This window comes from Aulonocara stuartgranti, assembly GCF_965226115.1.
Source record: "Aulonocara stuartgranti genome assembly, chromosome: 20".
Classification (NCBI taxonomy): Eukaryota; Metazoa; Chordata; class Actinopteri; order Cichliformes; family Cichlidae; genus Aulonocara; species Aulonocara stuartgranti.
The window spans coordinates 9,960,095-9,982,252 of record NC_138956.1 but is presented as its reverse complement, the minus strand read 5'-3'; the positions used below and the strand labels follow the sequence as shown (position 1 = coordinate 9,982,252).

The window sequence follows — 22,158 nt, the reverse complement described above, 5'->3', positions numbered from 1 at the left end:
ACACTAAAAACCTTCGCCGTCCCACCATCCACCCCCGGAACAGAACTATCATGCGGCTCAGAGCCGTCCGGAAACATTTCGGATATGTCCACCTCACCACCCAAGCGACGAGCTTGAGCACGAGTAACCACACATGCTGGAAACACCGTGGAGTCACCCAGCTCCGACGGGAATTGGCATAACCGATCCGAAGTAGGACACTCAATAACTTCCGGAGTAGCCGGAAACACCTTTCCCCCGGCCAAGTCATTTCCCAAAATAAGATCAATGCCTTCAATCGGCAGCTGATCTCGAACCCCCACCCGCACAGCGCCCGATACAAAAGACGAGGTCAAAGTAACCGTATGGAGAGGCATGCGTAGAATACTCATCTGTATACCCCACACCAGTAAGTCAGAACCACAGTACGACTGCTGAGAGAAAGGCACGACTCCACGCCGCGCCACCGAATGCTTCGCCCCTGTATCCCTCAAGATGGTGATCGGAACCCGGTCCCCCGCATCACCAGACAACGATAAAAACCCCGACGAAATAAACGGCCGAAACACCTCATCTATCCCCCGCGGAACGACGCCAATCGGCATTAAGCTAGGGCGGGTTACCGCGGAGCAACACTGCACGGCCCCCCCCGAAATGTTGGCCCGCGCCCCCTCCCTCGCCCTCAGCACGGGACAAGAAGCAACGAGATGACCGAGCTCATGACAAAAAAAACATCGGCGGTCCCCAGCGGCCACCGCAGGGCTATGCCGCGAGAGCGGGGGAGAACGCCCCCCCCCCCCACCTCCGGCAAAACCCTAGAACCCCGACGTAACGGAGGGGAAAAACCCCTCTTATGCGTCAAAGCAAACTCATCTGCCAGAACCGCCGCTTTCGCGAGGGAAACGACCTTCTGCTCGTTCAAATAAACAACCACCCGCTCTGGCAGACACCCTTTGAAATCCTCCAATAACACTAACTCCCTCAGCTGTGCAAACTCCTTAACCTCACTAGCCTGGCACCACCGATCAAAGAGCAAACCCTTCTCGCGCGCAAACTCCACATAAGTCTGATCCCCCCCCCTCACACACTGCCGAAACTTCTGACGGTACGCTTCAGGCACCAACTCAAAAGCACGCAATACAGCAGCCTTAACCACACCATAATCTAAGCTCTCAGATGCCGACAGGCTAGCCCACACCTCCTGAGCCCTACCCACCAGCCGACACTGCAACAGTAAAACCCAGACCTCCTCCGGCCACTGTAACGCGGCAGCCACACGCTCAAAAGCAGGAAAAAACGACTCCACCTCAGATTCACAAAAGGGCAGCACCAATTTAATGTGCCTCCCAATATCAAAATCCTGACGGAGAGCCGGGGCGGGACCAGGCGCCGGCGGCGCAGGGAGCACAGAGGGCGCAGGCGTGGGCGGCGTAGAGTCAGGGGCACGCGGCGTAGAGTCAGGGGCACGCGGCGGAGGTCCACGCTCCAACTCCAACGCCCTCACCCTCAGATGCATCGCTTCTACCTCCAACCGGTGACTACTCAACTCCACCTCCTTAATGCGGAGCAACAACTGGAGCTCCTCCGCCGACGACCCCACCACCGGAGCCAGAGTAGCCACAGAGGGGGTGGCCACAGGAGGAACAGACACCGGAGCCAACGGCTCCACAACCGCCCCGCCCGTCCCACCAACAAGCGGCACGCCCGACAGCAAACCCCGCTCGCTCAAAGCCACCGTGACAAGCTGCCGCAAATCTTCCTTCTTTACCCCCGCCGGTGCTCGCACATCAAAACGGCCCGCAATAAGCAACAAATCCTCCCTCCGACACCGACCCAACTGCTGCAAGGAAGGCGCCTCGGCAAACTTGTCCACATCGAACTCCATCCGCGGCCACCCACACCAACAACCCCCAAACACACAAAAAACAACCCCACACACCCACATGAGCCCCACGACACACAAACGAACCCGAAATCCCTCAAATGAACGAGCCCCCATTTATGTTACACACCGGCCCGAAGCCGGGGTGCAACACAACAAAAAGATAAACCCGATACATAATAACGACAAAAAAAAAAACACACCACGGCAGAATGACGAGAGTTGGTTAATTTATTCACTGAACAGGTAGCGAGCTTCAGGGTGGGCGATGCCAAAACAACAAACAAAACACACTAGAAAGAAAAACAGAGCTAACTTACCTCCCACGATTCCAAAACAAAATACAATTCTCTAACCTGTCTCCCTACCCGAAACAGGAAAAAAGAGGGGAATAAAAGAAAACGGCTTCCCACCCCTACAGCTACCAAGCCCAGGTACAACCCTTTTTCAACATTAATATTGCAGCCCCGTGCAGTCACACACCACGACGGTCCCCAGTCACACAGCTCACGGGGAACCAGGAAAAGTCTGCTCACCGGCCCAGTCCAACCCCTTTTGTAGCTGGCCTCTTTCCTTCCTCCACCAATGGGCGGCCTCCACCTGGAAACAAGCATCGCTGAATACAAATACAAACAATAACAACCCCGTACCACAAATAATGACCCTGGGTCATAACACCATGCTTTCCATAAACAGAAACTGGTTCTCTGGTGAAGGACCATGTCCTAGTGGCATCAACAGGAACTACACATTCTGGATCATGACACCTGTACCAAGGAATATAGGAAGTATGAGCCAACACCAAACTGAAAAAGGATGGGAGGTGGAATACAAATTATGAATAATGGTATAAAAACGTATTTCAGTCAGGCAAGTTCTAGTTTGCTTAATACCACTTTCTTACAAAAGTAAGAAAGTGGTATCTTACAAAAGTAAGAAAGTGGTTCCATTATTCATTCATTCCATTATTTGTTCCATTATTCGTTCCAGTTCTTTGGTCAATTTACACCATCAAAATAAATCAAATGAAAAAGGTTTGAAACTTCAATTTTCCATTTTTTGATTACTTCACAAATGGGCTTGTCCGTGCCTCTGGTTAAAATGTTAATGTTTCATATTGGGCTGTTGCTTCAGAATTGGACTTTTGAACAAAAAAAGGGACTCTTTTTAATTTTCCGGGCACTCCTTTGTGGTTGGACTGGATCATTAGAGCATTCGCAGAGTCTAGAGCCAGTTCAGCAATAGACCCTGTAATACAATTGCAGTATGTATCATATAGGCCAATATTACCTTGGCTAATTTATTATCACACTGTGTTAGACATGCATAAAATGTCTTCAGCCACAGGTCAATGTATTGTTGTATTATACCTTACATGTGCTGTAGTAGACTGTGTCATTGATTGGCTACATATTTATTAATCATTTTTATTTATTTCCCAGAGATTTTTTAATCCAAAAATATTGCTTCAAAAATTTATAAAGCAAATAAGAAAAAAACAACTTCTTATCTAAACTGAACAACAAGTTTTGCGGCTTCAACGAAAGACTGTATATAAAAAATGTATCTAGTTACTGTGATGCCATCTATTTCAGCTTTTTGAAACCAGATGCTGAAGAGTATATGTGATTAAATCAGCAATCCCGCTCCATCACAATTCACAGGTTATTGCTATAAAAAAACAACAAATGCGACGTTGAACACGAACACAGTTGGGGTGAAGACCCATTAGGCAATCATCGTGTATAAGTTTCAATAAAATCTCTTTTCACAGTAAAATCTATTCTGAAGGGAGTAGCAAGTCTTGTAAAATTGCCCATAAAACAATAAATATGATTTTGACCTTGACAATTCAGATGGCTACTCATTAGATAATCATTGTGTAAGTTTGATTAAATTCTGATCAGTAGTATAGGAGGAAGATTAGAGGAGAGAGGATGATTTTGACAACCTCCTTTTGCAGCCAGACGCATTTATGCTTATTGATGTCCTTGTTGTGTCCATCTTTTATATACAGTCTATGGCTTAAAAAAAGAAATAACAAGAATAACAAGCAGTTTGTGAGCAAGCTGATATTGAGCAGTGTTGTCGATCTGCCTGGCAGAACATAGCAACACCCAGGCTAAATGAACTGGGTCGTTTCTATTTTATGTGTCTCATATCATATAAAATATAAATTATTTTATGATATGCTATCTTACAGGCTACAAGGTTATTTGGCAATTCCCTTAGCTGGCTACAAAAGTGCAGATACGTAATGGTCTCACTGTTATATGGTCTTCCAACCATAGTGTGCAGCTCTGCACACTTCTGTACTCTACTGGATTTGTCATACCCAGTCTTGCAGTCATGAATGTGCACCCATATGACGTGAGACACTCCAGCACATGACATATTTGGCTTTAAAGTGACGTCACGGCAGCGTGGGGCTCAGCAGGCAGATCGTTCGTCAGTCTGAGAGAAGAGGAGCAGCAGGAGGAGACGTGCCGGTCTCCTCTCCGCTGTAATGACAAGCCCTCACAGCCACTCTCTCCAACTCCTCTGAAACAACCCTCAGCCTCCAGGATTTTCCTCCGCCGCTTCCCCTCTTCCTTTTTCTTTTCAGTTGCACCTTATTTCATTTTACTTTCATTTATTTTACTTTATCTAACCTCTCAACCACCCCCCTCCACAGAGATGTCAACAGATAATGAAGATCCCCTGCCTCTGGTGACTTGAATCCTCCCTGCTTCAGAGAACTGAACATTCTCATTTTCCGCCCCCCATTTTTTTTTTCCAATTTTCTTTTTTGGACGTTCATCTGCCGTTCAGCAATGTAGGAGAAGTGACGGCGTCATTTCAGCAATGAGGATGCCAACTGCATGCCCCGATTTCGGCTCTCGGCATCTTGCATCTTTGCCTTTTCTGCTGGGGCGACTGTAAAATGAACGATTTGCGTGAAGGCAAAGTTTGAGGGTACCTCTTTCGGTTTCCCGCTCACCTGTCCGCCTGCACGCGCCTACCCCCTCTCTCTCCTCTCGGCTGGTGAGCAGGGAGAGCAAATCATCGCCAACAGAAGAACTGACGGACAACTTCAAAGAGACCCGACAATTGTTCTGGTATTTTTAGTGGAATTTTTTTTGTTTGTTTTTTTCGGCAGTGTTTTTTTCCTCCTTCCCCCCCCCCCCTGTCCTTTTTTTTGGGAGGAATTTGATGTGCGCAACGTAGAAGGATATGGCTTAAATGATGTTTGCGTTGACAGCTGGAGTAAGGTCCGTAACTTGAGTGCTTTCTTCTCATCAGCAATTGCGGACTTTGGTGGAAAAACCCATCCAAATGGGAGGATACCTGGAGGACTGAGTCGGTTTTCGACAGTCGAGAGAGAGAGAGAAAAAAATGTGGATAAAACGGAGTGTCGCGCGCAGGTAAGGCACAAATTATTTTGTTCAGTAATTACTTTGTACTTAAATTCTTGAATGATTAAGGGGGGAAATGTAGACTGTGATTGTGCATTGTAATTTCTCTTCAACAGCGTGAATCAATTTTTTCTTTTAAATCTACGCCACTGCAAGTTATTAGAGTCTGCTGGAATTGATGAACGAATAACATAGATCAATTGGACTGTGAAAAGCGCGAGGCTGTGGCTGCCGCTGTGTTAGAGTTATACACATATTAGCTGCTTTAGTGTTGGTAATAAAGAATATCCGGGTACAGGCTTTCTATAGATATGTTGTGTGATTTTTAAAAAAAATTTTAAGGAAGAAAATAATTGGAAAATTTCACATCCTGTACGCTGGGGGTCGCCAACAGTACGGCGCAAGCGACGCACATACATTCGCAGATAACAGACGCGTGCTCAAAGCGACACGTGTGTAGACACACGCGCGCGTGCGCGTGCACAGTCTCAAGGTTAGGTCTGTCAATTCCTCCCCACTTGTGAGAATAAACGCGTCCAGGTGAGCTCCACGTGCAATTCGTTGGCATAAAGTGAAGGTAAAATGATGAAATAAATAAAACTGAGAAGCTTTGCCCCCAAAATATTAAAGCACTTGGTGTTCTGATGAGTGCGTATCCAAGCACAAGGAGAGGATGGCATACAAAATATCTGTGCGCAGGGGTCAGCTTGATCACACTGAACAACACATCCCTTATCTTTTTAGGCTACATTAAAGTCTTTTTGCCTGAGAAATAGTTTTTTTTAAATGATAGATATGATAGAACTACATCCCTAAAGTGAAGATATAGAAAGTAGGCTTCAGACTTCAACTGATGAGTGAGGAAGTCCAAACAAAAGCCCTAAGTGAGATCATTCATTTGCCCCAAAGTGGGTTTATAGGTAATGACACACTGCAAAATGAGACCAAGTCTGTTTTCTTGCCACCTGCTGGATCCCATTCCCACCGGCAGCTCATATTCCTGCCCAGTTGCAGCCGTACATTTGTTATGCATGACACACGCTGTACATCTTTAGGGCTGACCTCGCAGGGTAATGGCAATGCACGTCTTAGACAGTGCAGTTGTGCGAGATGATGAAATGAAATGCCATGCCTTTAGATGGATCGGCAAGGGGCACAGAGAAACCAATTTCCATCATCGGGAATTTCCTTGTCACTTGCTCACACAAACTGGAATGTCCAAATGGGACATTGGACGATCTGCAGCCGCTGTTATGGACTGAAGTCGCTTGTTATTAGCAGTAATGTACCCTGTTTTGTAGTCAGGTATTTTTACTGGCTTGGGCCTTTTCAGGGCGCAGAAGTTATTGTGCACACAGGAATCTGTGCACATGCATTAAAGGCAATAAAGTTGTTTATGTGACAGAGATCTGTCCATTTTCCTTTAAGTTAAACCCCAATTATCAAAACTCGTTAAAGAATATTAAAATGCTCTCGGTAGTTCAGTAGCTGTAGCCGAAGCATCTTCATGAGGTGCCCACGGTTACTCTGTGCACGAGAAACCCCGCCACAGTCTAAAGTTTTGCAATGCTGTCGCTGATTATCAGACATTGATGGCAGCAGTTGGTGGCGGGGCTTTTACTGGAGTGATTTCCTTCCCTGCAGTATGGGTGGTGAAAATATTTACTTTCCTTTGTTTGAAAAAAAAAAAAAGGATGGATGAACTGAATGTGTACAGAGAAAGCCACTGTACCTGTTGGAAGAGACAAAGAACAAACCACCTACAGAAAGTAAATATGTGGGCGTAAATGCAACCGCACTGGCTTCAGTAGACCAGGAGAAAAAAAAGGGCTGATGGAGAGTTACAGATACAATTTTAAAAAAACAAGGCTTCTAGAGATGACTACAGTAGTTACTCATCGTTCTGGGCAAACCGTCTCAATAAGACAGCCTGTGGGCTAAGGCTGGGCTTTAGTGATTATCACTATTATTTATAGACTTACTAAAAAGACTGTAAAGACGTGATGATAACATGGGAACGAATTGTAATTGGGTTCTTATTAAAGTAGCCATCCCAAATTGTAAACCAGCTGTTTGTTGGTGTGCATTCAGCTTTTCTCGTAAATGGATAACAATGAACGCTCATGACCTGCGACATGCTTCACTGTCTGTGATGTGTGAAATCTTCCAGTCAAAGCTAAATGCTGGTAATTTGCAGCGTTATAACGAGCTTGAACCAGAGAGCATCTGACTCGAGGGTTAACCAGCGGGGATTCGGCTCTCACACACTCGGGATCTCTGGGCTGAGCATTTCATGGATGTCACACAGTTTCAGGTCCCCCATGGCGAGCTCTTGTACAGCTGAGGCACCGGAGATGCTATCAAGCCTCGGCACACTGCGGCAGTAAAAAGCGTTGCTGACTGAGACACCAGTTGCCTTTTACGAAGGCTTTATTTGTCTTGTTTCACTTGCCTGGCAGAGGATTGTAAAGCATAGATGGCTGTGTCTTTGTATGTTTAGCCTTTTCTGCTCAATAGGGATACATTGAGTGATCAAGAGTGATACATCGAGTGAATTTGACAGTAGTGATTCAGATATGCACTAAAAAAGAAAAGAGAGTGGTTTTAATGAGCTGTGAGCTGCCTAATATTGCTACACCTGGTGATAATTTCTTTGGTATTTTGCGAGTTACTCCTGTGTGAAAAAGAAAACTGTTATAATAGTCTAATTCTGATTAATATCACTGGCTTAATGAGAAGGGTTCCTCATGTATTACAGTTTGCAGTGAGGTGTTTTTTTCTTCCCCAATGAGAAAAAGTTGCACAGCATCATCAGTCTGCAGCTGGTTATATGACAAGCCGTGGTTCTCTTAGCGAGCCCTACTAAGAACTCCAGGGCTAAACATGGCATTACTGTGTTAGGGGCCATCAGATATTCAGATATTCCTATGATTTAGGTGCCATCTTAATAGCCTCTATGAGGGTTATTAACTGGGCCTCTCTGGAGCGTGATTAACCTAATTTGCAGTGAAATAGGCTGTGTTGCTTCTTGGAGATCCTATCCTCTGGAGGCGTGTGTGTCTGTGTGTATGTGAGAGTGTGTCTGCATGTGTGTCATTAGCACCCTGTGCTCAGCAGGAATCTGTTAGATCCAGAAGGACCGGTACAGGTTGTCCCTTTCTAATGACATAAAAGACAAAAAAGGCATGGACGCTGTCCATCTAAACCTTCTGGAAATACCTCTGAGAAAGAAAGAGAACAAGAGAAAGGCTAGCTGTTGTTGAAGACGTGGGTGAAACATGAACGACCTGTCACTGACTGGCATAGCAATTAGCAGAGAGGAGTCAAAGGCAGAATGGGACCGTAACTGCTACTGTGCTTTAATTTCTTACTGCAACACATGAGTGCATATCGGAAGCTTGAAATGAGAAGCCTGGAGTTTAGCTCATTAAGTTTTTTCTTTCTTTTTTTTTTTGAAAACCGAACACTTAAAATACTTGAATTTATGCGCTGGTGATCAAAAAAAAAAAAAAAAAAATCAATAGCAATCAGAATAAGTGTTTTGCTTTGTGGAACCGGCTGTAGACCGCCAAATGACAGTAAACCTCAGAATAAAACCTCCATATTCAGATCTCATGAATTTATAGTCCGTGTTCTAACTTTATTGGCAGCAACCTTCAGCCTGATTGTGTTTAATCACCGGCTTGTCCGCTTTGTGCTACATGAAAAAAGTGTGCGTGTTTCTATCGCACTGGAGCACAACCATCCACAAAGTAAAGGAACTAACAGCACAGAACTCATACTTGATTCATGTAGTGAGCTTTTGCTGGATCAATACTGCCTCTACAAAGGATCAGACTTATCCGTCATGGCCCTTCCCACTAACTGGCCTTCTCCAGGCACTGGGGTGCCTCTCAGAGGGCCATTTTCTACTCCTCCTCCTCCACCAAAACCCCAAACTGCCACCTGCTTTATTTTGTGTTTAGCTACTTAGTGGTATTTGCTGTCAAGTTTGTCACAAGAGACAAACAAGACTTAAAGACAGTAAAGGGCTGATATGACCGAAGCATTGTCCTGTTATTTCCTTTTTCCACCATGTTTCTTTACAGCCCTGCTTATCTTTCTGAGCATGTGGGTCATGTACACTCTACTGCAGTGGGAGTAATTAATGGGATGATGCAACACTCTTGGCTGTTGCGCCTTAGACCCCCCATATACACACATATACACACTCTGCCCCACCCATTTTCTCTTTTGTTTGTTTTCCTCGATGAATTATGTTCTGACCTCAGCAATGCAGCAATGTTTCTTACACTACGGCCATAGTAGCAGCTGCTGCAGCTCAGCCTTTCAGGCATGGATGGAGTCTTATTTGTGTGCATATCTGTTTGTGTGTGTGTGTGTGTGTGTGTGTGTGTGTGTGTGTGTGTGTGTGTGTGCGTGTGTGTGTGCGCGTTGCACACTACCAAAACATTTGGAGGATTTCATACAATATTTGCCTCCCAGAGGCCTGCTGCACCGAGGCAATCCATAAATCTCTGGAACTCTTTGGAAAGCCAACTGTGGTATTTATCTCCCTAATACTGGATATCTACTGAGGACAGCTTAACTCCTACACCTTGGAGCCTGCATTTTTACGAGCAATGCAAGCACATGCCGCTGAGATCCCTAAAAATAAAATAGCTAAATAAATAAATATAAACACAGCAAGCATCTAGAGATAATCATAAACAGTACATTTTGATTTATGATGAGAAGAGCTAGGATTTATTTTAGAAGTAGAGTGGGGAAATAAGGGATGCACTGAGGCATTCGGGCATCATCCAAAGTAAAAGGTCATAACAGAAGTTCATGTTTCTACACAGATGATCAGTATCTTCCTACCAATGTTTCTGACCTTTCAATTTGATGTTCAAGATATTCTGGAACAAAGCTCTCATGTATTACAGATAACATGGAAAGGTACTGTATGTTCACTATCAGTAACTAAGGAGGGTCGCTCTGTATTTCTGGTAATTTGGAAAAAGGACAAAACATTTAGTTTCCTCAGAGTCAAGATGAAAGCCGGGCCACTGTGGAAGGGAAATTGTTTGTATAACCTGCATCAAAGCAGACAACTTGAGTGATATGCCTTTTTTCTTTTATTGCTGATCAGTGGGATATGTCAGCGGGGATTGTAAACATCTGGCAAGTCTCAAAGCTAATCACATTCATTTGATACTAGAGGCATGTTACTTGGTTAGAGTGGCATTGAGGAGGATTTAGCCACCACAGTCAACAAATTAGAAACACAACGTAGTGGGAATAAGCGATTTGGTTCCTGTGTATCTTGGCAATTGTGCTTGCCAATACAGAGCCATTTCCATGTAGGTATGTTAGTGTGTGTGAGTGCGAGTGTGTGTATACATGCTGGGTTATATTTGCCCCATCACTTAGTCTGAGAGCTGAGAGCTTGAGCACACAGCCCTTTTCACTTTCCAACAAAGGCGTGATTGCATATTCAACAGGCTGCAAATACAGACTCAGGGTATCACGGCTCTTCCTTTAAGTGGACAGAGGATGAACCCCCTCAGGTCTTCTGGATGAAATGCAAATGCTTCTGCAATTGAAATGCAAACAACGACCAACAACCATGGTCTGATTGTCAGTTTAAGTATGTGGTGTAAAGCTGAACGGGAGGGTTAGAAAAAGTGCAGTACATAAATACACAGGTCAACTAATTAAGGTAGGCTAAGCTATCATATGAATCCAACTGTAAATCAATTCTCCCCTTCTGTTATAGATACATTTTACTTCCATATTCCACTTCCCAGTGTCTCTCTGTCTCTGCCTTCTCTCCTCCTGTGTGCACATACGCAGTCTTGCTGTTCTGTCTGTTCCACCACACAATTAGTGATTAGCGCTACAGCAGGTAGCTAGTGCTGTAAAAATCAAGTGCAACATAAAATTGTACCCACCCTCTCCAGTCACATCTAATCACATTTATATGAAAAACGTGATGCTCTTCTTCCATGTTTCTGCACTTATGTCTTCAAAATAAATGACTAAATAATACAACTGTTATTGTGGGTGTTGATTTTTATTCCACATATTAATTTGTAACATTTATATGTGGAATATTTTAACTATAATACATTAGAAATACTAATTTTATACATTTAGAGCCATAATTTGTTTGTAAATTAGACCATTTCTGTAATTCTGTACCAAGGGATTTTCTATCAAACAATCAAGATGTGATTGAAGTTAAAAAGAGGCTATAAATTAATTGGAAAAACTAATCTGATTTTTACATATAACGACTGTATTTATTACTTGGATTCTTTGACTGACTTGGCCATTGAAGAGTCCTAATTTTCTTTATCTCGACAAACTTCATTTGCACTGTTATGTACCATCTAATCAATTTTGAAGCATTCGAAAATCTGAACAGAATATATACTTCACATTTCTTCCTGCTACTTCTGTCAACAGTCACATCATCAATAAACAGTGGCGCCCCGGTACCCCTGGCAGCCGTACAGCCACATCCTGTCACATTGCCTCCATCATGTTTCACAGATAACGTGGTATGTTTAGGATCATGAATTGTTTCTTTCCTTTTCCAAAGTTTTCTCTTCCCATCATTATGGCAAACAGTTTTCTTGGTTTCTTCCATTTTTCTTTGTTTTTAGAAGTTGCACAGGCTCTTGTTTTCTGACCTGGCCTTCCTGTTCTTGAGTGTAACCAGAGGTTTGCACCTTGTTGTAAATAAACACTGTAATATTTTACGAATGAATCAGACTGTTAATGTTGCCACTCCTAAAAGTTTTGCTGTCCCTGTGACAGGTGTGCTCTGTTTTTCAATGTCATGACGTCTTCTGTCCCTTGGACTAACATCTTGTGGAGCATATATTTAAAACGACAGCGAAAAGCTATAAAATACACATCCAACACTGTGAATCGACTTCACACATTCTGATTGTTTTGTCATGAAATAACAAGAGAACACAGGCTAGACCTGGCCATGAAACTTCCTGGCCAGTTAATGTTGAAGCTGTAAAACTTTCTGAAATAAAGCTGAAAGTATGAACTTCAATTATATTTGATTATTTGTGTGTGGTGTGGGGCGATAACTACAAAAACAGGTTTTGTTCAAAATTTATGACTCTTCCTGTAAATGCAAAAATCTAATAAAACAAACCTACCTAAATAAAGATACAATACAATACAATACAATACAATAGAGGCATGAAACAAATAAGAATAAGAAAATCTCTGACAGCAAATAAACCACAGTTATTAAGAGTGAAATGGTACTTAAACATAAATACTGTTAAATGTGTGTAACATTGGGGGATGAAAAATAAAAACGGAAAACATGATGTTCATCATGAGGATCGCTTGTAGTTAAATGTATAAAGATGCAAAAACTCCCGTCCCACTAATATTCCCTCAGAAATAAAAAGGCCATTGGAGTCTTTTCCCTGAAAAGTTCTCTGCACATTGGGAGATAGTGGAGGGAAAAAAAGTGCCAAGCAAAGGGAAAAATGAAAAGTGAGCAGAAATGGATTAAAATAACAATAGAGCATTTTGCTAATAGTCCATTTTGAGCTGTTGCCACAATGTAATACTGTCTGTGAGAATTATGGTGGATAAGAAAGGTGCTGATGTCTCTAGAGACATACTAATGCTTTGCATGCCTTACTTTGTGAGAATGTTAGTGTTTGATAATGGATAATGCTGACTGTCATTCTTTCTCTAAGACACGTTGCCTATTAGCACATATTAAATCCTGCAGACAGTTTTAGTAAATGAGGCTTTGCTTTCTATTAGAAAATAATTAACTTTTGTATTTGATAAAAATCTAAAGCACTATTTCAACAGTGTCTCAAAGTTCAGTGCCATAAAATGTTTCCATTGTGTCTGGGTCTGTGGGCCAGGTGCCAGTTAAAATGAGTTTTAAATGGAATAATGGAACGAACTGTGTAGCCTCATAATTCACAAATATCCTGTATGCAGCACCATTCATCAAAGCTGCAGAGAACTCCTTTCAGCATTTTGTATACCTTCTGACATTTTCAATTTGCATTATCATTAGCAGTCTATTGTGTTTATTGAACTGGAAAAGCAGGCCTGCCATATTTTTCACATGAATAACATTCATTTCTCTGAGAAGTTCAGCCTTTTAAATGGTCGTATATTTTCTTAAATGACAACTGGGTGTTTCTTTCAGGCTGTACGCATGATTACACACTGTTCTGCAGATTTTTGTTTCTTTTTCAAGAGATGATCCCAGTCAATTTAGGCATTATCTCCCTGGAGACACATTAGGCTCTTTCAGATATGCACTTCTTTGCAGCGATGACACTGCGCCTGAACTTGTCGACTTCATCCTTGCACTCTGGTCATGTGTCCATAAAAGCGGTGGTGGCAGTATTACTAAATTGGATTTAGTAACTATAAAGATGACACAGTATAGTATTGGCATATTTTTCAGTATTATACACTAAATATTAATATTTTCTTAAATAAATTAAAAATACTATGAACACAAGGTCTCATCTCTCTGATGCCAACATGTTGCCATCGGTCTGAATGAGTTTTTGTCAGGGAACACAACTCAAGGAAACTCGACTCAATTGGTTGTCAGTTGGTTGTTTACTGGTTATATTCATATAGAACAGGATAACCATCCTGTTCTGCTGAGCACAGGTGTACTAATTAAATGTGAATTTCTGTCTATAAAGAAAGATATGCAATTTTGATGATTTATTACAGTTAATTGCTGGATAATAAAAAATGGATTGAATGTAATTGCCAACCTTTAATTGGCATTCAGTTGCAGACTGATTGCAGTCTGACTCTGTCTTAGGGCAACATCTATGGCAGGTTTAAATGACAGTCTTGGTGTGCTTGACGGTAATTTTGCAACGAAAATGACATAACAAAAAATTCTGAAGGGATTTGATAACCTTTTCTTATTGGATAAAACAGACATTGATATGGTTTAATTTTAAGGACATAATTTGCAGTTAAAAACAAGGTCCCACCTCTTGTAGTAACTATACTGCATGCATTACTTTAAACACAATAAGTTTGAATACTTGCACTTGCACTAAAGAGCAGGCATGCACGGGGCATGTAACGTGTGCTGCATGTGCTCATAGTTTCTCAGTTTGATAAAGTTGTTTTGGAATAGCATTAAATACTATTAAGATTATAAACTATCTGTCTGGGAAACATATTCTTCTGCCATTTTTTTAGTAAGAAAAAAAAAATCATTTAATGCAGCACACATGTACTGACCAATCGTGCATGTACTGTAGCTCTCTCCATCTTATCTGTCATGAGCAACATTAACATAAAAGAAAGCCCACTTTCACAGACTTTCACAGACTGATGAAGCCTGCAATATTATAGTATCAGCTGTATTAAAGTAACCCCGACTCTAGCTCTGATCTGCCTGTCAGGTTTAAGTGATCAGTGTACTGAGGTGAGATCAGGGTAGGCTCATAGAATACTGTGGCTACGAGTAACCGCTAGTTGCAGTGATATGACATAAATATTTTAGCTGTTAATGGCTTCACATTTTTACTAATGATGCCCTCATAATAGTAGATTTCATGCAAACCAGTGTAGAAGAATATTACTGTTATTGGAACCTTTGCATTTGCTTTATGTTACAAAATTTCTGCTCAAATTTGCTGGCAGCTTTTGAATTGATAGAGACTGCTTATTTTGCTTATAGAATGTGGTAGATTTAACTGACAGATAAGCAAGCTACAATAATGGTTAAATGAGATGTAAGTCAAATTCATCCAAACCTTTATCTTAGTCCATCAAACAGTTATAAAGGAAACTGAGTCTGGACTAACATGGTGGGCTGAACAACACACCAGTATGTGCTTATTAAAATAACAGATGCAGATTTAAAAGCAGTGACCAGGCTTATTGCCAGAAAGCAGTCTTTGTGTGATCAGTAGCAAAAGCACATTAACTGAGTAGTCTGTACGATAGGTCAGCTCTTCATGTAAATGGATAGGAGGATGAAAGCAAATAGCTGGGGGGAACAAAGGTGGTGTTATTTCTACCATAAATAAAGAACAGCAGATTTCATTCTTTTGTTTTTTCTTTTTTTTAAAAGGCAGAGCTAGTTTGATTCCACCCAGAATCGTGTGTTTTCTCCATTGTGTGGAGAAAAAAAGTGTGAGAGGAAAAAGAAAGCCTGAGAGACAGGTGTATTAAGGGCAGCAGAGTGGTCAGAGTGTATTTGAGTAAGTGTGTTTCTGGACCTTGTTGCGGTGAAGCTCCCACATATTCCCTCAGTCCCCCTGAGAGTTGTGCACCGTGTGAGCACTGTGCAAAAAAACAGCCTCACTTTTGTTCTATAACCTAAATGTCCCAAAGGTCTGCAGCCCTATCATCTGCTTCCCACCCCACACGCACACAGATGATGAAGCAGCAGTTTGAAATTAAACCTGTCTGAATACATTTAGTCTGCATCAGATTTATTCATGCACATAAAACGTCTGCTTTTATATATTCTAGATCTTGAGTCTATTTGCTCACAGTACACAGTAGAGGTTGGGCAATATTTTCTCAAAATGATATTACAATATTTCAAGGAATTTTGTGATAACGATATTTATGATGATACAGAAAAAAAATACTGAAGTGTATTTTCCACCATTCTTTTCAAATGAGCTCGTTTATGACACACTAACTGATTCAAAGTGAGAATCTTGTGCCCTCAGTTGTCAGCAGGAGCAGATTTATATTGCATTACTAGTGACATAGGAGTATATATAGCAACACAGGAAAGCCACAAAAGTAGCCAAGGAAATGTTATGTAAAAGTAAAACATAACTGCTTATCACTTTAGTTTAACAATAGCTAAAGAAACTTTACCTTTTAACTCTTCGGTAGTCTGGGATGTTGAGCTTTTTAACCAGCTGCTTAAAGTCCTGTTTTACCACCATGTAACCGCATCAGTAATTTTCCTTTACCTTTCACACAACTGGCAGATGTTCCGGCGTCGTCCAATCGAGTCATTTGTTAAAGCTCGGGTCACACGTGTACTTGATGGTTTGTTTGTAATGGTGAGCCAAGTTTGTTTTTTCCACTTCGGTGTTCCTGCATTGTAGTGTCTCCACCTTACAATATAAAGTGTCTTAATTGACTGTTATTGTGATTTTGTATAAACAAAATTATATTGAACTGAATTGAATGTTTTGCAAAGTGCTGTGTTTGGTTGAAGTGACTTCTTTACTAAACATCAATGGAGGCTGACACATGGCCTTTGCTGTCAGACAAATTTGGCCTTGTTCTGTGTGCTAGGAAATATTATTGTATCATTGATAGCGTGATACCACTACAACACAGTTTATCACAGAAAGAGTTGCATACATACAGTAAAGTATGTAAAAAATAGAAGCAAGTTTTGAAAAATAGAAGTTTTCATGCATGAAATACATTTTTAATCTTTGTTTGCAGTTGATTTCTCTGTACATCATTTTAATCATAATTTTAAACCCAAACATATTCTGTGAGTAGTTTTGTCCATTGTAAAATTGTAGGGCTGCTCGATTATGGCAAAAATGATAATCACGATTATTTTCACTGAAATTGAGATCTCGATTATTTGACGATATTTATTTAACAATAACAATGTATTGAATAATGACTTTAAAGATTGTCAAAAAATAATATAAAATAGTGTGCAATACTGATAACAGTGCAAATGTTTGCAATATAAAAAATAAATGAAAAATGTAAACATCTATGTTTAGTGAACTTTGCAGTGTTGCTCTGTGGTGCAGCTACGACACTGTAGCAAAGTTTACACACTATGTCTACTTGATCCACGTCTGACTCCGCGAACCCATAATGTTTCCGCACCACTGAAGTTTTTTTTTTACCTCTCTTTTCAACCAACGGCAGTCACTCTCCTCTCCAAATAACTTCTGCTTAGCTTTCCGAGAATCCCTCGGGTCCTCTTAATCAGCGGTCCCCAACCCCCGGGCCTCGGACCGGTACGTAAGTTGTTTGGTACCGGGCCGCGAGAGTTGAGGCTCAGGGGTGAAATGTATAGTTTTCAGGGTTTTTAAATCGGTTTTTAGTGTTATTTTGTTAGCGTTTTTATTGTTTACTCTGTTTTCCTGGGTCTTTTCACGTGTGCTATGAATAAATTTTCTTTTTTTCGGTACCGGTACTAGTTTTATTTTGTTGTATTTATCCGCGACACCTTAAAGGCCGGTCCATGAAAATATTGTCGGGCATAAACCGGTCCGTGGCGCAAAAAAGGTTGGGGACCGCTGCTCTTAATTGTTGTGACACGTGTTTGAAATGCAGAGAGGTGTGCTCGATTTGCCACACGGAGCAGCGCGAGAGTAAAGCACGAGGGAGGGGCTAATAATCGGCTCAGTCATTTTTAATGATCGTTGAAAGCCCAGATCGTAATTGTGATTAAAATTCGATTAATTGAGCAGCCCTATAAAATTGTTGATTTGTTCACCAAACACAGATGAACTCATTTCTACACCGCCACATTTTCTAACCAGCAGTCTCTGAATATAAACTAGTACTGATACTAATATATGCACAATATTATCATCATCAGTGCCGTCATACCATGACTGACTGAGATTGACCAAGGCTTGGCTGTTGGCATGCCTCAAACTAGCTATAAAAGCACCATCTCTGATCTTACTGAACTTGGTGGAAATCTGACTGGACAGAGGTACTGAGATCAGGTGTTCTAACCTGAACTTGTGGCATTCTTGCAGCAGCAGTCCACCTTTCAGCTATTTCAACAGAAGACTGCTTGTTGCCACACTGCCAGAGTACACAGCAGGGCTTTCTGGATCCCAAACATATCTAGACACTTCCTTGGCCAGCTTTTATTTATGTCTGCTATTGAACATGCCTAGGACATGCTGGGTTGACATGTTCATCAGAAGTAGCTACAAACAATGACCACTACACAGCTGCAACGACAGACACTTCTGGGTGCCAACTTGCATAACGTCCAAGACCTCATATTAAACATCTTTTAGTCCAAGCTTTATCAAGCTAGTATCTATAATATCTATTTAAAATACAAATTTCTGTTTCTGTTTTTGACTTGCTTATACACATACATGGAAACAACTGTTTTTAGTCATGATCTACTGTATTTGTAGTCACTTGTCAATAATCACTAGTTGACATGGTTATTTACCAAAAAATAGCCAAAACAGAACATTTGTTATTATTTATGATACCAGGTCTGTTAAGATATTTTACTTTAAAATCCAGGTATGGACAATCATGGTAGCACAAATATATTGTAAATGTGTGAAGAGTCAAGTTGGTAGCAACTAAAAGTGAGAATCACTTGACACCCCATGGTATAAAATTATCACAATACTTGGCAAGATACCACATTATAGCAATTTTAACATTTTCCAATATTCTATATATAGTATTGCAATAACATTCATTTTGATTTATTAGCTTTTCTAAACTGCACATTTTGTCCTCATAGTTAAACTTGGTCAGTGTCTGTTTTATCCACTAATAAACTGATGTTATTTCACTCCAGTTTGACAGGCTACTAACACTATCACTTAAACCTGTCAGAAATGTTGCCTTAAGTTGGAGTCAGTTTGCAACTGAATGGGGTATAATTGGAACTTACATGCAATCTTTTTCCAATAATACACCAGTTAACCGTGATAAACCATCAAAAGTCACATATCTGTTGCAATCTACAGAGATTCACATTTAACTACCACATTTGTGCTCAACAACCTTCCTGTTCTATAGGAATATAACCAGAATACAGCGATGTGACAGCCAGTTGAATTGATTCCTGTAAGTTTTGCTCATTGACAAAGACTCATTCATACTGATGTCCATGTGTTGCCAATCTGTGGATTTATAAATTAGACAACAATTATTTGTAAATTGTCAACAAGCTCTCTGAGGCTGATAGCAGTCGGTCCAACTTCATCAAGCTAAGCGTGTCCACTGTCGGATGGATTTTCCGTTGAGTTGACTTAATGCAAGTTTTCTCAGCGAACGTTATCTCAGGATCGTGATGCATGAGACGAGGCCTCTTGTTTGTTGTATTTTATTGCATTGAATAAAATATCGATATTTGGTGTCCTTATATCAATAAAATCTCACCACACAAAATACGGCAATATTATGCCTTCATTTTTTACTCACGACTAGTAGTAAAAAAGTGCAGTTCCACCAATGATTCAAAAAAGCCTCAAACATTAGAAGCTTAATTTTATCAGTGGGGAATATGAAGGTTTGAGAGCCTCTTTATTACACACATGGATCAAAACAAAATTTAAAAAGGTTCATAATTTTACATGAAACTGGCTTTGTAATCATTCAACCTTTCCTTTTATCTTCCACCTGCTGCTGATGTGAGCCTGTCTGCTCTGGGTCTTCTGCTGGGGGAGAGCAGGATTTGATTCAAGTTCTACATAAAAAGCCAACTGTATGTCTGGTTATAAGTCAAAGCAACATGTTAAATCTTTCATGCACTTTTATTAATCTGTCTAAAATGAGCCAAAAAAAATTATCACAGGATGTGTTTTAACCCTGTCAAATTGTCTTTCTGGAGCATTTGGAATTTTCAGGAAACTTACAGCTAACAGGAAACATTTTATAAATTTGATTGTAGGGTTTAGAAAAAATAAAAGCTTAGCTGACTAAACTGTTTCCACTCCAAACTTCCTTTGCTTTCTTGAAGTGGGATTGTATAAGGTACTTATCCATAGTCAGAATATTACCTACTGTTGGCATGCCCTCAAACAGATATGGAGATAAAGCAAGGTATTGATGTAGGCGTGTATTTTAGCCACCCACTTACAGAAATCAATATTAGATTAGGCTTAGGCTATATTTAAAACAGGCTGTAAAACATTTTTCTGCCTTGCCGTCAGATGACCATTTCACAATCGGTGTAATCGCCTTCTAAAGTCACTGGACTTTGTCAACACAGTAATTTTACCTCGGAGAACGCTGCATTTGCAGGTCAACTGCTGCCTCAAGTGATTAGCTTATTTTTCTTATTTTCTGATCACACAGTGGTGGTCCAGCAATCCAGTACTCTGCACGGTAAAATTGCAGTTTGTGTCAACGGAGCCTGTTGACTTTGAATCAGCAAACTTTGATTGTAAGATTAACTCTGTAAGCCTCCCAACTTTGAAATATTATTTATTCTTGGACGAGTGCCGTGAGAGCAGCCAGACATTCATGTTTCATACCCCAACGTCAGAATATGTCATTGTCAGCTGTAATTTCTTATCTTGTATCTCCCTTAAAAATCTCACCTTGACAGGGGAAGTGTATAACATTGATCATATTGATAAATATTAAAGTAAATACCCCAGAGTGCGATGCTGCCAAACCTTTGGTCCTGGCATTCATGTGGATAAAATTTCACAGTTTCAAGTTTAAAAAAACTTTGCTTGATTTTTTTTATCATCTTATCTTAGCAAGCTTTCCATGATGACTCCCCCTCATTGTTGTCGGATTATCCTCCTAATGATTGGACTTTATGTTTGATTCTTCAGTAAAACTGTGAGAAATTCTGAAATACAACACTAAAAATATTTGTAAGTTTGTTTTGATCATGTGTGGTGTCTTCTCCAGTAGCGCCTTTGTTTTACAGAGAGAGCCAGTTGTTTTGAGCCTCCCAACTTGAGGCGGTTTCAGCTGCACAGGACATCTCTGCTGACCTCCTCTTGAACACAGTGATTATTCTGGGTCAGACTCTTTTAAAGCTACATGCTGGAATTAATGGAACTGGGAAGGGCAAATAGGGAATGTTATTGTGCCCTTGTTTCTCAGTGCGCTGCAGCTGAAAAAAAAGACGTTTTACCTCGCTAATCCTAGAGGGGTCAGTCATTTCCATTCATTGTAAATTTGTGTTTTCTGTAGGAAAGCACGTCAATTCCCAGTGTGAGAGTGATGGAATTATTTAATGTGTGTCGGCATTGTTTTTCATGTTCTAGAGGTCAGAATTGAGTCTTTGGGGAGATTAAGCAGCACTTTAGCTCCCCAGGGCTTCATCCACTTGTGGTTTTTATTGTGAGGCTAAAATGACATTAATCCTCTTATTACTACTACTGAAACTGGAGGTCTGTTAGCATAATGTGACAGTGCATGATACATTTTATGTTATACATTTCTATCAGTCCTACCTGGCCAGTGATCTCTGTGGCAAAGGATTGTTTGATGTTTGGTGACTATAGACAAGTTAAGTTCACTACCAAGATAGTGATATTGTGTTGTGAGGTCAGCAGTGACCAAAACAATAATAACAACCAATTATAATTACCACATAAAGATTTTAGGTTAACTGAGCCACAATGCAATGCCAATATGCCAATAACATGTTCATGTAAATCTAGAATTTATCAATATTCAGTTTGCAAGTAAATAAGGCCCTGTTGTAATCTGATACAGCAGTCAAATGCAGCTAGCTTTGCCAGTGCATCCAGTCTGCAAACCTATGTGCATTGCCCTTAGAGTAAGTCGTCCTTGTTCTGTGGCCTGGATGTTATCAGAGAGTTTTTACCCCCAGAGGGGTAAGACTACCACACAGCTCCTTCCCTGTTCTCTCCTTTCTTTCTCCATCTCTGTCACTCTCTTAGGGTAATTCAAATGCATACTCCATATACTCCCATCTCTATTTTAAGAATCTTCTCTCTCGTGTGGACATGCTGTGCTTGGGGCTGGTCGAATTGGGGAAGGTTGAATGACTGGAAACAGACTGTATGAGCGCTCACAAGCATCCCACTGTCTTTGGTGTGTTCTCAATCCATAATCCTTTAAAGTTGTTCAATCTAGCAACATAGCCACTGGAGCGACTTAATAGTTGCCCCAAAGTGTATGACTTTTAAGGTATGAACCATCCACAAATCCCCTGCAGGCTTT

At 41.0% G+C, this 22,158-nt stretch overlaps 1 protein-coding gene and 1 long non-coding RNA gene across 4 annotated transcripts in view; both read left to right on the top strand.

Annotated features, from left to right (window-relative positions):
• LOC309697092 overlaps positions 1 to 22,158 on the top strand; it is a 294,518-nt gene that overhangs the window by 118,534 nt on the left and 153,826 nt on the right. The window lies entirely within an intron of this gene.
• ajap1 (adherens junctions associated protein 1) overlaps positions 3,922 to 22,158 on the top strand; it is a 55,680-nt gene continuing 37,443 nt past the window's right edge. For 2 of the 3 annotated variants that reach the window (XM_082517909.1, XM_082517907.1), the window contains exons 1-2: positions 3,922 to 4,959; positions 5,144 to 5,265. In XM_082517909.1, coding sequence (XP_082374035.1) covers positions 5,237 to 5,265 — 29 coding nt within the window. In that variant the 5' untranslated portion in view covers positions 3,922 to 4,959; positions 5,144 to 5,236. The other variant, XM_082517908.1, reaches the window with a different exon arrangement.